The sequence below is a fragment of the Hermetia illucens genome, chromosome 2, assembly GCF_905115235.1.
Source record: "Hermetia illucens chromosome 2, iHerIll2.2.curated.20191125, whole genome shotgun sequence".
NCBI classification, from domain to species: Eukaryota; Metazoa; Arthropoda; class Insecta; order Diptera; family Stratiomyidae; genus Hermetia; species Hermetia illucens.
Genome location: NC_051850.1, coordinates 5,303,886 through 5,321,376, shown reverse-complemented (window position 1 = coordinate 5,321,376; position 17,491 = coordinate 5,303,886). Strand labels below are relative to the sequence as shown.

At 45.5% G+C, this 17,491-nt stretch overlaps 2 protein-coding genes across 2 annotated transcripts in view; one reads left to right on the top strand and one right to left on the bottom strand.

Moving 5' to 3' along the window:
- Positions 1–2,542: 2,542 nt before the first annotated feature.
- On the bottom strand, positions 2,543–9,821 carry LOC119648087. The gene is made up of 2 exons (XM_038049580.1): positions 9,688–9,821; positions 2,543–3,158 (listed from the first exon to the last, which is right to left on the bottom strand). Exon 2 carries the CDS (start codon positions 3,139–3,141, stop codon positions 2,638–2,640), a length of 504 nt encoding a protein of 167 aa, XP_037905508.1. The 5' UTR covers positions 3,142–3,158; positions 9,688–9,821; the 3' UTR covers positions 2,543–2,637.
- Positions 9,822–9,893: 72 nt separating this feature from the next.
- The window catches only part of LOC119648086 (putative RNA-binding protein Luc7-like 1), a 70,232-nt gene continuing 62,634 nt past the window's right edge, over positions 9,894–17,491 (top strand). Inside the window, exons 1-2 of the mRNA XM_038049579.1 lie at positions 9,894–10,249; positions 17,390–17,484. Of these exons, the coding sequence (XP_037905507.1) occupies positions 10,189–10,249; positions 17,390–17,484 (156 nt within the window). The 5' untranslated portion in view covers positions 9,894–10,188. The remainder of the gene's footprint in view (positions 10,250–17,389; positions 17,485–17,491) is intronic.

The following is a 17,491-nucleotide window of genomic DNA, read 5'->3' as shown; positions in this document are numbered from 1 at the left end:
TCAATAGGAACTTTTTGATCAAGGGAATATATCTGTCAGTCAGATTCGCTTCGTTAACGCCGTCCTTTTTTCAGGATCAAAGTTGTAAGTTGGCAGTCCTCCAAACTTTACTACTTAGTTGGACGGAATGGATAGTTGTTGAGAGCCGTTAGCAAAGGAACCCGTTTTGAGTAGTTATGTGCATAGGTGACAGTTAAGTCCTGGTAGTTTCACGTGAGAACCTCCTAGCGGCCTAACCCCACAGTCTTCTTCGGATATAAATTGGTTTGCAGATCACGATAGTAGCTCCGCTGTTTCTGGCATAGTGGTACTGGTTTATACTGGGTGTAGGCTGAGTATTTATGCCGGCGGATGCGAAGCCTACCTAAAGCCTCTCCTGCAATTAAGGAGTAAAACGTCCAAGTTGTACAGCGCGACTGCACCCGTGAGCCCACAAAGAGATCTGCACGTGATTTGGGAAACTCCCTCGTAAATAACCGGGTCGAAAACATATCCCCCAGGATTTATTCTGAGGCATATGAACTCGGAGGGCTATTCGGTTCCTATGATACCAGATAACTTCTGGTGACTCTTCGTAGCAAGAGTCGATTCAGATGAGTCCCGTACAGACTCGAATCTAATATCAATGTGAATACATCATTTCCCGGTGCCGTGGAGATTCTCCTTGGCCACTTGGTGTTGACAGTGCCTTGTCTGCCTCCTCGCCACCTCTACGCACCCGCATATAGGTGACATTATATTATGACTGAATAAAATTTCCGAACACTTGAAAGAAAATCATAAACTGGTGGAAGATACTACAAAGCGCCAATAACTCTATTTTTGTGAGAAGATAGGGTAAGGACAGCGGATCAAGCTGCAAACACTTATATTGACGTAATATTCTAGACAAGGGAGAGTTGAAGTCAACGCCGGCTGTTTTGCTCTACGGCATGGGCCGATGCTCTTTACAAAGAGGTATGTTGCAAGCGCCTTGCGCAAGTACAGAGACGGGAACCTTTATAGCTAGTGTTTGTTTTTGAACTGATTGTGGTGATAATCGCGAGAGTGATTTTCGCTGCTCTTCTTGCTGAAAACCTTAGTCTTGTACGAGTGCAAGGGAGAAGACCCAGGAGAGGTGGCTGCTCGTGAAGAACCGCAACATACACTTAATGATTAGCAACTTTCTTGACAAAACGAGACAAGAAGCAGATGGACTGCGTGGCTCATTGACAACTTAGGTGCGTGGCTGAATCGGCAGCATGGTGAGATTGATTATTTCCTTACCTAGCTCCTAGTAGGCCCGATCTCTTGTGTGTTTTACAATGCTGATCACACTTTACCTTTTCTTCCTTTTGGAAGATAGAATGGGATTCGCCAACAACTCTATTTGAACACCAGGGAGCTCTCTCCAAACAACATTAACGGGCAGATGCTGAGGAGCGCTAATAAATGATAAATTACGTGTTATTTTCGGGTTCTTCTTGTTGTGACAAAGATAGAGCTCGACCGGTAGGGAGCCTGGATCGCAAAACGTTCCTTGAACGAATAGGGGAGGGAGACGAAGAAGGGCGCTCCCTTCCGTTGGTGAAACAAATTCTAAGGACTACCTCAAGGCCGAAGAGTCTGGGGGCTAGCCCGAAATAATGTGACAAACGGTTCCAGGGTAGTTTTCTGAAGACGCGGAGGTGTTTAGTCGCAAAAACCAACGGCGTATCGTTGTGGGACGCTAACACTCTGTGCGTAAACGTATTCACCTATTCTACCAAGATACAGACTCTACTAGCTAGTTGAGACCTTAGCCAGGAGAGAATAGTTGTTGGAAATGGAGAGAAGCAAGGAGTGGCCAACAGATGCGAGAGCTTTGGAGAAGTCAGTATAAAAAGTCGCAGAAAAAATACCCTCGAAGAAACTCACAGGCTGAATCAGGAGAATATGAAGCACCATTATCGAATTTTTTGTTAGCAGCTAGAGAAGTGGGCGAGGGGCGAGAATTGCGAACGTGTGACCAGAAGAGTTTGAGCTCCCATCGCTTGAGTAAGCCCCTCTAAATACTGGGAATATGCTTATAATTTCCGTAGTCCAATGTGGTGTTATCAGGTTCGTCCTATCTTCAGCATTACTGCTGTTAGATGGGAACAGTGTACGGAAAGTGACCACCACTGTTATTAGGAAAGTCCTACTTTTCACCAATTCATGTTTGCCTAGTATCATCGGGATATTGGTGCCTAGGACAATAACCAATGAAGGACTTCGTCAGAAGTACCGATAACAAGGAGAAATTGACAGTGGCTAGGTGACACATTGAGAAAATAAAACCCACTTTTCTAAGGTAACTTTAGAGTGGGATGCCCTAGAGCTACCTGGCGTAGACCAGTAGTGGAAAAGTGCAAACTTCTCGGAAAATCATGGGTCGAGTTAAAGCACGTTGCCATGAATCGATAGCGATGGCGCGTTGGTATGGTTGGCGGGATATGCGCCACGAAGTGGTTTATGTCAACCATATATACTGAAAGGAAACCTATTTTGGGGGTAGATATTGAGTCATTAAAATTTCTTTTCATTCCATAATATAATTTATTGATAAATACGAACTTTGTCCATACAATCCACTCATATTCCACCATCAAAACAGACTACACACAATACAACAAGGCGCTATATACATCCACTCTCGTCCGACTTCTTTCCGATAATTCCAACAATCCCATCAAGAAATTTCATAACTTCTGGATCATTGAATAAAGTCAATTTCTTTTGATTTAAAACCATCGTCAAAATATCCGGACTTTGATCCTTGTCACGACTTAAATCTGTACAACTGGAACTTCCATCGCGGCTGCAGTCATCGTCAGGACATGATGAAGAAGTGAAGGAGCTACTTGTTGTAAGTTGTTGCTTTGTATTGCGAGCCTTTTTGCCACCTCGACCGCAATGGGAGGTGGCTCCTCGTTCCGAGGCGGCACCACGCTTAGAAGTGGTCGTTGGAATTACGTGAGATGTGAAAGCAGATTGATTATGAGCAGTGGGAATTGGTTCATTGAGGTTTTCTTGAAGGCGCCGTTTCACATGTAAATTGAGTCGTTGTTTTATGTTTCGATTAGGGAACTTGTCTGATGGCTCTGTGGGAGAAGTGTCTTCCGGTTGATTGGTAGAGCTCATGATAGGGATGCGTTGAACTGGAAGGATAGCAATTATAAGGTTTTATTGTTTATTTTCACGGTTATATATATTTTAGAAATAAACATAAGAAGCTAGAAACGAACAAAATGTTGGAAATGTTTTTATTATTATTATTCAACATGGTCTCAGATTGAATTTAAACAAAAACTGAATTTTTGACGACCGATCCCCATGAAACAGGCACAATCACTGTCAGCGGCAGTGATTTGCCCAGAACTGAGCGATTTAAATACCTCGGGTCAACGCTATCAGCCAATGGAGAGCTGCGTTATGAAATTGCTTCACGCATTAACGCAACCTGGATGAAGTGGCGTTCCACAACTGATGTCCTTTGTGATCAACGTATCAACGAACGTCTCAAATCTAAAATTTACCGCAATGTCGTCCGTCCAATCGCTCTCTATGGTTCTGAGTGTTGGCCGACCATAAAAGACAATGAACGGCGTCTTGCGGTAATGGAGACGAAGATGCTACGTTGGACTAGTGGCGTCACACGTTTAGATCACATCCGAAATGAGGATATCCGCGATCGTTATGGGGTTGCACCGATCGTGGAAAAGCTGCGAGAGAGGCGTCTTCGATGGTATGGTCACGCAATTCGTGCAAACGAGAATTCACTTGCCAAGATTGGCCTGAACATCGAAGTCGTTGGTAAACGACCAAAAGGCAGACCTAAGCAACGGTGGCTTGATACGCTGGATGGGGATTTGAAAGCCTCGAGATTGCACCCAGATCAGGCATTCGATAGAGCCAAATGGCGAAGCCGATCACGACGAGCCGACCCCGCTTGTGAACGGGGCAAAGGCTGAAGAAAAAGAAGAAGAGAAGTAAAAATTTGTTCCACTTGAATCACTTCAAAGGACTGAAGCTGAAGACTATCCGAGTTCTGGGACTTTTATGAATATTGTAAGGATTGCAGATGAAGTTATTTTGAAGGAGGTCACCTTGAATTATGATTCTAAATGAATGGAACAAATGAATCAAACCAGACTCATTGCCTAATTTACACGCTTCAATCCTCTTAAGGACTTCCCTTGCAGTTCATGTTTGAAATAATTTCATCAGTGCGAAGACTCATTGGAAATTCAAAGCAAATTTATGATAATGCTTTAACGTAATTAGAACCAATATAACTTCAGCAACAACTTCGGTGCCAAAAATTTACTGACAACGACTAGGGACAACCTTACACGGTCAATTTTTAATCAGGCTATTATGAGTCACGGTCAGGGTCTTTAGTATATTGAAACCTCACAGATAATTAAAGAAAATTCAAGTATTCCAAGTCTTGCGAAGTGGGGACTTGTACCAGGATGGGCCTTATAACCCAACGTGTAATCGAAACTGCACCAATAGATAAAAAATTTTCACTCATTTTGTTTGGTTCACGGATCCTTCTTTCTGGAATAAACACCCATGTTTTGGTCCAGAACAGGAGCAACTTGTCAGGCGTTGCTCGCCTTTGCTTTGTTTGTCAGGTATTGTTTGCTTGTGTGTATATAATCTCAAGTTGGCTAATGCAAATTTTATTTAAGAATTTTGGTTTTGAGTTGAGATTGTGTGTTCTGCAATGGAGTGGCGGACGACACTGAAGACAGCTTCTTCTCTTGTGAAAGGCGGGACGGTTTTCATCAGCAGCTCTATGTAAACAACATTGTCAGAGAGATGGTGAAGAGCGTTGGCAGCTGGATTCGTGTTGCGCATTATGTTCGGGCTCTTCTTAGTGCGAAGAAGATTGAACTCGACCGGTGGAAGGACCGTATAGCAAGGGGTTCCCTGAACTAACAACTCCCTTCCTCCCCTCCCGTTAGTGAAAGAGATTCCTTGATTTGAAGGCTCCCAAAGCCGGCAAAGCGGAAGGACTGGCCCAAAGTATGTGCCAAACGGTTCCAAGCTTGCTCTCTGGTGACACGGAGGTGTTCAGTTGGTAGTCCGGCAGCGTATTGTTGCGGCTGTAAAACACTTTGTGCGTAAACGCATTCATCTACCCTACTCAAAAAAAAATGGAGACAACCTTACGATACCCCACTCCAGTCATCCAACATTTTTGCGCACTCTATAACAAATTGTTGTATTTTTTCGACTTTGGACAATGTCGCTCGCGAAAACATTCCGAAACGGCAATATTCGCACCTTTCGGACTCTTTGAGTTCATTAGGATGATTTTTGCACTGTGAAATGCGCTGCAAACCTGTTTCAAATTTATCTATTCTGTGGTACGAAACCTTCACTTTTGTTTCACATCGTTTTTGCAAAATCACATTTAGTAGATCTGGTGATTAGATAAGTTTAAAGAGTCAAGAAATGGATAAGGTAGTATGTGAAGTACATCAGGACGCGAGGCGAGATAGTAATCCCGAAGGTGGCGGATCTTCCTTCCGATCGTGTCAGGCCAGCAGCGGTGTTTGAAAAAGGTGAAATGGATTTGTGTGGACCATTTCAGGTGAAAGCATTAAACCTGCGGGCACCAAAGAGGATGAAAGTGTGTGTCGCCGTTTTTGTCTGCATGAGCACTAAGGTTGTCCATTTAGAATTATGTATGGACTTGACAACGAATGCGTTTCTAGCGGCCTTCCAAAGGTTCGTGAGTCGGAGAGGTCAACCTAGAACAATCCGGTCTAACAACCGCATGAATTTGGTAGGAAGTGCGTAGGTGCCTTGGGAAGGAGGGGTGGAGTTAGAATGTGAAGAACCCATGAGTCAGAAAGACATTATATGGAAACATAATCCTCCTAGAGCCAGTCATATTGGAGAGTTATTTGAGGCCGCTGTAGGGAGTCTGAAGCGATACATCAAGCGAATCTCTTCAACGTCCAATTTGTGAAGATTTTTATACGGCTCTCTGTGGTTGGGAGGCGATATTGAACAGTGTGCCGTTTTATCTATTGGTGGAGAACAGCTACGACTTGCAGGTATCTCCTCCTGCCTATTTTTTAATTCAGAGGAGTCTTTTGTGGCCCCTGATGGGCGACGGCATGCGTGAGGATCTACCAGCAACCAAAAGGTGGCTACAGATCCAATAGCTGCAAAAACACTTTGAAAATGAATATTTAAGTCACGCTACAAGTGGAACGACCCAAGAAGGCAAGCAACTCAAGGCGAATTGGTGGTCATAAAGGAAAATGGTCACAATCCTTTGGACTGGAAAATAGCGTGAGTACTTGAAATATATCCAGACCCTGAGGATACTGTTCGACAGGTAAGGTTGAGAATATTCGCTAGGGACGACGTTCTTCGAGTATCGAGTATCTTGTATCATGGAGATGGTACGCGGTATCCAAAGGCTGCAGGCTAGAGGTTCCCGAAAGGAATAGGTCACTGAAGTGTATGTCGTTCATGTCACATCATGGTGGGAGCACTGGGTTGGCTGGCCAAGCGAAGGACAAAGAAAACCGAGGAGTCCTCTACGTTCGTAAGCCACTTGTCTGTCGAAGACCGGCGACCGGGACATTGGCGGGAAATAGGGCCAGAACATGTGCCCTAAGGTTGGTTGTCGAGGAAAAGTGTAGGGATCGGTAATAAGGTTACTTGTTTTAAAATAATATAATAAACGGCCGTGTATATATGTATACTTATCCTACGGACAGTTAGCCGCGAGGAAATTAATGCAAGCCTTGCGAAAATTGTATGCGCAGAGATCTTGAGAGTCCGTAGCGATCCAGATCTCGACGTGCGATCAAGCTGAAATCCAAGCGGCCTGTTGCGTTTGCTCAGGGACGCTGTGCGCTGGATAAAATCCCTACCCCTCGTCAACCATGCGAAAAACGTCACCAGCGGGCCTAGGGATCTTGAGTCATGTATAAACGCCTTGGTAAGGACCGACGCCTCCCAGAGATCGTTGCAGCCACCATACGATGGACCTTACAAAGTTCTTGAGCGAGGTTCGCACCACTTTATCCTCGACGTCGGAGGCGCGCTCAGCGGTGATAAGCCTTCTATGTATTGGCGGAAGACAGAAATTGCCGACCTACGGAAGGAGTCTCATAAGGTCCGCCGTTTTGCACAATGTTTGCACGCTAACAAGGACGCATGTGACATAAAGGCGAAGTATAGATCGGGCTGGCAGAACCTGGTCAACGTGAATGAGGTCTTGGCTATAAGCTTGTCACCCGGAAAATCGGGGCACTGTGGAAGCAATGCATACTAAGTACCGACCAAATAGACCGCATTTTACGGACATTATTCCCCAGATATTCTGTACGGGTTGATGTCAATAGCGCGGAAAGCGTCGAGGATTGCCCCCCTTTTCACAGTGATAGAGCTCGAAAAAGCGATTCTCATCATGAAAAACAACAAGGCGCCTGGTCTTGATGATATTTCGGCGGAAGTTTAGAAACTGGTGTTCCGCCAACGGCCAGACTTGCTGCTTGGGGCGTTCAACGCTTGCTTTAAGGAGGACATTTTTCCTTGTCGCTTTGTCGCTGGAAGGTGGCCAGACTCGTGCTGATTAGCGAGGGAAAAGGAGATCCGGAGCTGCCGTTTGCTTATCGACCGCTGTGTATACGGACGAGAAAGTCCTCGAAAAGCTTATTAGGAGCAGACTTGCTGAAGCGATCCGCGCTGCCCTGGACTTATCCCCAAGGCAGTTCGGGTTCAGAACAGGGAGAGTGGATGCTGTTATGGAGGCGCTGGAAAAAATCGAAGTAGTAACCTTGACCAGAAAGAGAATCCCGACCCTTCGTCCAATATCGATCGGCGAGTTGACTATAGAGTCAAAACCAGCGGTTAAATACCTTGGTTTAATGCTGGACTCAAAAGTGAGCTTCTTCGAGCAAATCAAAGCAGCATGGGAAAGGGCTGCAGCTGAAGTCTGGACCTTGAGTCGGCTAATGGCGAATGTTGGGGGCCCTAAATCTATTAGGAGACGTCTCCTTATGGGAACAATGCAGTCGGTTCTGCTCTACGGCGCGGAGTTATGAGCGGATGTCTTTGAAAAGGAGGTGCATTGTATGCGTCTTGTTCAAGTGTAGAGATGGAGATCTTTGCGAGTGGCATCTGCTTATCACATTGTCTCAGAACCGGCAATGATGGTGAGGCCGGTCTAGTACTCAATCCTGAGAAATGCAAATACTTTCAACCGCAGGTGAGATTCCACCTGACAACGTTAGACGACATCCAACTGGATCCCGATAAAATCCAAACGAGGTTCCCGCTTCTAAAATTCTGTTAAATATTTGAGAAGAATCTATGGCATATTAAACTTCTACCGTCGTTTCTTGCCCAAGGCCGTGTTACGTATGCAGCACTATGGCTCCATGTTGGGTGTCAACTCCATTACGGACGCAACAACCGTGGCCCTACGTTGGGCGTCAAATCTGTTGCTATGAGAGTCCAGCGTTGCATCACCTTAGCACCAACAAGGCCACTAAGGCTATCAGCCAACCAAATTCCGCTAGCAGGTTTGCAAATCGTGAACACCGACTGTACGAGATAACAGGGACCGAACTGCACGTGGTGGAGTTAACCCGAATGCTAGCAGTTCGGCGAGATGTGGGCCGAGGTTCTTGGTCGTCACGTATTATCTCCCTGTCAGGACACAAAGATTTTATCACATGCTTTGACTTAGGAGTCAACTATACTAAATCCACTTTAATAGAGAGGAGAAGTCTCAAGGCGGATTGATACCACCGAAGATTTCAATCCCAAAGGAGCTATACTGTCCTTAAGTCGTTGGACAGGAAGGGGACACAATCAAAAAGAAAAACTTAACGCGCGCGGGATGGACATGGAGGAATAGCTTTGAGCCGACTCCTTTCGTCTTCATGGGGGCGAACGATTAGGTTGGAGTGGACTGCCGTAGGGCCACCGTATCATCTGGCCCGTTCCATATACTATTTCGCACAGTCGGTGTTAACGACTGGCAAACCTGTTAGGGGAGTTTGGTTGGTTGCCAGCCTTGGTGACCGTGTTGGTACCAAGGCGATGTAACGCTGGATTCTCATCGCCACAGAGTTGTCGCCCAACGTGGGACCACAGTTTTTGCGTATGTAACAACCGTCCAGCGTCAATCGATACTTAACGCTTACTTGTGTGGGCCGAAGATCGAAAACTTCCGCTTGGTGGTGCGGTCTCCAGAGGCTGCAAAGGTGTTTCAGACCACCGAGCTATACTTCTGGTATTCCCCCAATAAGATGCAGTCTTAGCCGTATTCCTCGACGCTTCCGACATATACATAGACGCTTCGCTTAGCCTAAGATTCTGGCGGGAGCTGAAGCGCATTTCAGTCAACTGCGAGCGATGGCCCGTAGGCGTGGCTGAAGCGCTATACCTCACTAAGCGGAAACAACAACCATATTCAATTGTTTAGTTACACATTGAGAAAAGGCGACCATTCGATGGAGTGTTCTTCCTGAATTTTCATGATGAACAGAAGGGATGCCCTCCCCCATCCAACAGGTGCAGTGTTACCTCGAAAAGTAATTTAAGAACCAAATATCGCCGGATCTTCCGCAGCAAACTAAATTCGTTTTTAGGTTTATAAAATCCTTTAATGAATATATTGAAAAATGATCAACTAAATTTTACCTCTTTATTGATTGTTATTAATTTAGTTCCAGTCAAGACCCAAAATCACTCAAACAGCCTCCCCCACTTGATAACTAAGCAACGTAAACAAAACCCATATGATATTGAAACTCCTACAATTACTTCAGATGTCGCCCACGTCCCAACAGCTGATACTTTCCGAAAACCCCACATGGCAACGTCATTCCGAAAATTGAGTGTTTTATTCGCCGCCATTTCTATTGGGAATATCGGAGATTTTCGGAAAGTGTTGGTTGGCTCTGTTTGTGGCGATTTTTTTCTGAAATTTTCTCAATTAAATCCAGTGCAAGTGATAGTGTGTTTTCAGAAAATCTAGGCGAATCGTTCTGGCTTAGTTTGGACGTGAAATAATCGCGAATAACCTCAGTTTGAGGTTGTTTTTGGGCTAAAGAAAAGTTTGAAGTTGTTCGAGATTTTCGCCTTGCGTACATAGAAAGTTTGACATATTCCAAGTGACGGCTGCTGAAATTTCCTGAAAAAATGACGGCTACAGATCAAATGAGAGCGATGTTGGACCAGTTAATGGGGACGACAAGAAATGGTAATTGTTACGATCAATTTAGGCTTGAGAAAAGTTGGAAGAATCATTTGTTGTTAGTTTGGGAGCCCTCTCAATGGTGGTCCGCTCATGTAATCGTTTGGGATGGTGCGAGGCATTTGCGTCACTGTCGTCTATTGTGTTCCGCGTTTATATATTATCAATAATTTCTCGTTGTCGTATAGGGATACGATGAATTCTGTTTGCATTTGAGTCCTAACATAGTTTACGCTACTATGGCGCCTTTCAGATCGTCCTTTTTAAGAGGAATTCATATGTCCATGCAAAAGTCGATCTCTGATTTGTAGATACGCATTACAACAACATCCAATGTAAGATGCCAATATTTCGTCCTCGATTGGGACTTAAGACCAATAAATCAATTACAATTCATCCCCCACCTTGATGATTGTCAACTCATTCATTTCCTAACCATGCTCCAACGTACTCTCCGTCAATATGTGTAGGTCTTTGAATTGCGTTCTAGGCGAATGGTTTTACGCAAGTTTGATCATATTTTGATTTCTCATGAATGTTTGTATTTTGCAGTCCAGTGTTAGTGCCTCCTTCTTGTTTCGGGCTTGTGGCACACATCCAGCCTGTTTTTGATGTTTATCAGTTATGGAGTGCAATCTGCTTCTGCCCCTAAGGACTACCGAATAGGCACTCGGGAAGACACTCCCTAACTGCAGGAAAAAGCAAACAGTACCTTCAAAAACTTGACAGAATGGAAAATCTTCTTTTTCTTCAGCCTTTGTCCCGTTCACAAGCGGGGTCGGCTCGTCGTGATCGGTTTCACCATTTGGCTCTATTGAATGCCTGATCTGGGTGCAATCTCGAGGGTTTCAAATCCCCATCCAGCGTATCAAGCCACCGTTGCTTAGGTCTGCCTTTTAGTCGTTTACCATCGACTTCGATGTTCAGACCAATCTTGGCAAGTGAATTCTCGTTTGCACGAATTGCGTGACCATACCATCGACGACGTCTCTCTCGCAACTTTTCCACGATCGGTGCAACTCCATAACGATCGCGGATATCCCCACTTCGGATGTGATCTAAACGGGTGACGCCACTAGTCCAACGTAGCATCTTCGTCTCCATTACCGCAAGACGCCGTTCATTGTTTTTTATAGTCAGCCAACACTCAGAACCATAGAGAGCGACTGAACAGACGACATTGCTGTAAATTTTAGATTTGAGACGTTCTTTGATACGTCGATCACAGAGAACTCCAGTTGTGGAATGCCACTTCATCCAGGTTGCGTTAATGCGTGAAGCAATTTCATAACGCAGCTCTCCATTGGCTGATAGCGTTGACCCGAGGTATTTAAGTCACTCAGTTCTGGGCAGATCATTACCGCTGACAGTGATTGTGCCTGTTTCATGGGGATCGGTCGTCAAAAATTCAGTTTTGTTTAAATTCAATTTGCGACCGTGTTGCATGAGGCGATCATTCCATTTTTGAACAAGTTGCTCGAGATCATTTTTGCTATCAGATGCTAGGAAAACATCATCTGCATAAAGCAGTGTGTAGGGCGCTGGACGTTGGATATCCCGTGTGACGGTGTCCATAACAAGGACAAAGAGGAGTGTTGAGAGGGCACTTCCTTGATGAACTCCAACAGAGACACGAAGCGGTATTGATACACCCGCCATACTTCGAACTTTACTTTTCGGATCGTGGTAGAACAATGTTGTCGTAAAGCATACCAGATGAGTTCGTGTGGCACACGGTCAACTCTTTCTCTAGATCCAGAAATGCAATGTAAAGAGGGCGATGCTTATCGCGGTGTTTCTCCATGAGTAACCGCGCAGCGTGTATTGCGTCAGTAGTTCCGCAGTTCTTGACAAATCCGGCTTGATTCACGGTTATTTCAACGATTTCGCGAATACGGTTGTCAAGAATGCGTTCAAAAATCTTTATGGTATGGGAAAGTAACCGGATCGGACGGTAATTTGAACATTCTGCTGGGCTACCTTTCTTTTTCCATATTGGAACAGTGGTACTTTCTTGCCAGTCAGATGGTGTTCTTCCTTCCTGAATAACCCGGTTAAAGAATTCACTGAGCCACAGTGTTGGGTCCCAGCTCTTCGCTTACCAGAGCTCAGATGCGATGTCGTCAGGTCCTGTTGCTTTCCCCGATTTCATTTGTTTTATTGCCTCCTCGACTTCAGTTGCGCTGACAGTTAAGTCCTTGAGTGTTTTACGTAGGTACCTGTCGTGGAGACTTAATCTACGGTCTTCTTAAGACACGGATTGATTTTGTGACTACAATCAGAGCCCCACTGAGACAAGCAACAACGGTACCAGTCTATACCAAGTGCATGGCTTAGCATTCATACTGGTGGATGCAAGACATACCTAAATCTCTACCGAACTAAGGAGTACGGCACCCGTGTTGAAACGCAACACCACGACGAGGCCCGAAGGTCTCTTCTCGCTTGAGCATAACCACAGCCACCATGAAACTCCCACTAGGGGGCCAACCGCAAACAATCGAGCTGTACTCACATACAACGGGAGTTCACTCGAAGTATGAGAGTCAGGGGCTGTCCGAGTTAAATGCATTTTTCACGTCCAGGGTTACTATCACGCAATATTTGCTGTTATTACCCTTTCCGTGGATAGTATCTTCAGCCAAGCCAGTAACCAATTTGATGGCATCAATGGTTGATCTGGCTTTACGGAACCCGTACTGCCGATCTGAAAGGCCGCCTTGGCTCTCAACAACTCAATCTGTTATAGATTACCACCGTGTCCAAAAGACATGGGTCGATATGACGATGGTTCACCTGGAGGTTTACCAGGCTTAGTCAGTATCAACGTCTGTTGCTTCCATGGCGCTGGAAATATTCCTTCGCACATCCACGCTTCGAACAACTCAGCGAACATGTCCGGCCTGGATTTCACTGCAAGCTTAAGGGCCTTATTCGGTACTCCGTCCAGGCCCGGCGCTTTATTGTCCCCTATTCTACCGTAGATCTCCAGCAGCTCGTCTCTGGTGACTGGCGGAATTGTCGTCACGTTCAGAGGTGGTTGGAATATGCCGGTGCTCTCCTCTTGCTGGGGGAATAACCCCTGGATGATTTTCAGCAAGAGGGTGGGACACGTGATCTGCGGAGATGAACGGCCACCACGATTCCATAAGCTCTCCCCCACGGGTTTACGTTCGCTTCTGAGCAGAGCTCCTTAAAGCATTTCGTCTTGCTTCGCTGGATGGCGAGCTTGAGGGTTTTGCGGGCTGCCTTATAGGCGCACTCTTTCTGCCCCGGATCGGCTCTACCTACCGCCCTCTGAGCTGCTCTTCTGGCTCGGTGGCAGGTTGATCAAATACCGGCCAGTTCATCATTCCACCAGTAGTTTGGTCTTCTACGGGGGAATGAGCACCTCCTAGGCATGGACGCGTCATATGCTTTGGCGGTGCATTGAGCCAGATGGACGGCTTTTTCCGTGGAGGCGCCTGCTTTATCAGGTTGATTTAACCACACCTCTATGAAGGTCTGCTCATCCAAGGATTTTGCAGACCAGCCTGAAATCTTTTTCGGTTTCGGGCATGATAGCTCTTTGCCCTGTGGCTCGACACATGTCTCAAAGATGAGTGCCTGGTGATCGCTGTGGGTGTAGCGTTCACTGACGCACCAGGGCAGTCAGGACAGTTTACAGTACCTTCGTTAGTCAAAACTATGTCCATCTGCGCGAAATTTTCTAATAAACTGTGCCCCCTAACATTTGGTTCTCTGCTACCCCATTCTAGGGCCCAAGCATTGAAATCACCCGCTATCACCTTTGGACTTCGTTCCCTTGCGTCGAGAACAAGATTATCAAGCATTTGCTCGAAGTCAGACAGTGTCAAACTTGGTGGGGCCACTGGCTGCCTGACTTCCAGTACATTATATCGCCTGTCGACCACAAGTCCATATTGCCGCTCCACCAGTCGAATCTGTGACCCATATGCCACCGTGACGGTTTCTATATGGTTCACTTATGATAGCAATTTCCATCTCAGATTCGAACGTGGTCTGCTCAAGTAAATCCTGAGCGACCCTGCAATGATTGAGGTTTATTTGGATAAAACTCATTTTCTCATTGCAGTGAGCGCCTTCCTAAATTCCGGACATTTATCACTTCCGGCAATATGCCGGTTATCCTGCTCCTCTTTTACTTCGCACAATAGGCATTTGGGGTTCCTATTGCAGTCTCTGGCAATATGGTCTTTTTCCCCACACCTTCTGCATCGGTCGGATCGATCAATGCTGCTGGTGCATGCCTTCGCGAAGTGTCCAAACATGAGGCATTTAAAGCACCTCAGTCAAATTTGTTCTCTTAAAGGGCAGATAACGCACCCAATCCGAACGCTTCCGCCAGCCAACAACATCTGCGCTGCCTCCGCTGGTACTCGTATTGTGACCGTTTGAGTGCCAACATAGGCTTTTTGTAGGCCCACAACAGATTCCTCTGTAAGTTCTTTCAACTTGAATTGCTCCTTCAGAGCAGCACAAATTTCTCCTTTCGATGTGACTTCATCGAGGTCCTTACATTGCATATAGATCTCATGCTTTTGGGCACACACTGCGGCATTCTCCCCAAGTGAGTTTTTCACATGAGTGCGAAAGTCATCAGTTTTGCAACCACTGGTTCTTTTCAGCTCGGAACATGAGATCCCCTTTCTGGGTTCTTCGGATTCTGTTCACATTCCCGCTCAGATCTCTTAGGTCGGGATCAGCTTTGATGTTTTTGAGTACCTCCGCGTAGTACAGATTTCCCTTACTGGAGATAACAATTGCATATGGACGAGTTCGCAATTTTGCTTTTCGTTTCGCTTTTTTGTTGGTAATTTCAGTCCATCCATCGTTTTCGTTCATCTTGAGCTTCGCAACGCTGGTCGAGTTTCCTAGATTCGCTGTACGCTTTCCTCCGTCTGTGTGACACGAGCACTTTTCTCAGAAACGGCTACACCGATTGACACGAAATTTGGTGAGAAGGTGGGAACTGTAGACCCCAGACATGCAGCGAGTGATATCCTTCTAGGTTGAATTTAGGCCGGGGGGTATCCATACATGGAAAAAGGGGGTGTAAAATTTTTTTTCACCGAATGTAGTCATGTGGGGTATCAAATGAAAGGTCCCGATTAGTACTTTTCGAAGCCGGTCTTAGTTTTGAGATTTGTTAAAAAAGCGGGGAGTGGCAGGGGTGGAAAGGGATGATTTCTTTAACGGACCCATTCTCAGAAACTACCCAATCGGAAATCTGAAAAAAAAACAACAGGCTACCACTATATGGTGCCTGGGCTGCGAAATACCTTCCATACCGATATCTGTTTAAATAAAGTTAATAATAGTACAGGGTGCGGCAGCATAACTTCCTTTTTTAAAAAGCCCGCCACTCAGTTAGTTGATGTCATAGCGGAGCGCTAGTGGTCTCGTTCAAGAGGGGATACTGTAAAGTTTTGTCCCGACACGGTTCAGTCGCCATCATGCGTTGGAATAGTGAGGAGCGTGCCTTTGCCGTTGAGGTTTACTTTTCAAGCGGATGTTCGGTTATTGCAACACAGCGTGCATTTCGGAATCGCTTTAATTTAGCCCCGTCGGCTCCCGTCCCAGACCGCAAATCAATTGTTACATGGGTCACTACATTCAGACAAACTGCAAGTGCGACAAAAGGAAGAACTGGAGTCCCTCGGCCCGTTAGATTACCTGAGAACATTGAAGCAGTGAGAGCGTCAATGTTGCGATCGCCACGGCGTTCTGCGTGCAAACACGCATCTGCCCTTGGACTATCCGATCGTTCTGTGAGAAGAATTCTTCGTGATGATCTTCATTTTCATCCCTATAAGATGGCGATAGTGGAGGAACTTTCAGAACGTGACTTCAATTCTCGGATGAACGCGTGTGAGCTTCTTCTTGATGTCGTTCCCGAGGGTGCTATTGTTTTTTTTAGCGATGAAGCCCATTTTCATTTGTGTGGGTCGGTTAACAAACAAAACATGCGCTACTGGGCTGACACCAACCCTCGAGAATTGCATCAAAAGCCTTTGCATTCACCCAAAGTCACAGTGTGGTGTGCAATTTCCTCAGCTGGAATTATTGGTCCCTGGTTTTTTGAGGAAAATCAGGTTACAGTGACAGTGAATTCGGACCGGTATGTAAACATGCTGCAGAATTTTTTTTTCCCACGACTAGAAAATTTGGATTTGGGGGACACTTGGTTTCAACAAGACGGTGCAACAGCACACACTTCAAGAGCATCGATGGCTGTTTTGAGGGAACACTTTCCAGAGCGCCTTATCTCAATTAGAGGCAATTTGGAATGGCCGGCATGCTCTCCCGATCTGTCCCCTTGTGATTTTTTTCTATGGGGTTTTTTGAAATCCCGTGTTTATGTGAACCGTCCAAGAACCCTACAAGATTTGAAGACCAACATCCAAGAAGAAATTGCCAACATAACACCTGCTATGCTAACAAGAGTCATGACAAACGCCAGAAATCGGTTTACGCAATATATGGAGAATGTGGGACGTCACCTAACAGATTTGATCTTCAAAGCAATGTAAATAAAAACTTCAGACATGTACCTACATTATAAAAAATAAATAAATATTTTCCGATGTATACAATAGTTTTTATTGAGTTTTGAAAAAAGGAAGTTATGCTGCCGCACCCTGTAGTATAGTCAGTCGAATTCTCTTGAGTGCACTATCATAGCTAATGACGGATTTCGTGATTCCTACCTTCATCCCTGACCCATCCGGGCTTCCCCTCTTGGGTTCAAGTTTGGGTTTTTTGGAACCATTCTTTTCATGTGGGCTAATCTCCGCTGCTCCCCGCTTTCTTGGCTCCGATAAAGATGGCTTAGATGCTTAGATTTGCTCTCAGCCCTTTTAAGGGTCTCTTCTGGTTTCAGGCCTTCCTTTAGATAACGCATGTGCCACTCAAGCCTGTCCACTTCCTGCTTTTGCTAGTCCCTGGTTATTGAGCAGGGGTCTTTTTTGGTTGTTGCCCTCGCAGTATGCCAATGTTGACCTTGGATCTATTGCTTCACGTCTAAACTTTTCCCTTTTTAAGGTTTTGTGTGAAACAGATCCTTTTATCTTTATTTATTTTCGATTGAAGTTTTATTAACAATAATTTTTGCCTTCATTTCAGGTGAGACCACCAGATACACGATGAAATTTTCGGACCAGAAAGTCTGCAAGAGCTTCCTCCTGGGATGTTGTCCTCACGAGATTCTCGCATCCACGGTAAGTG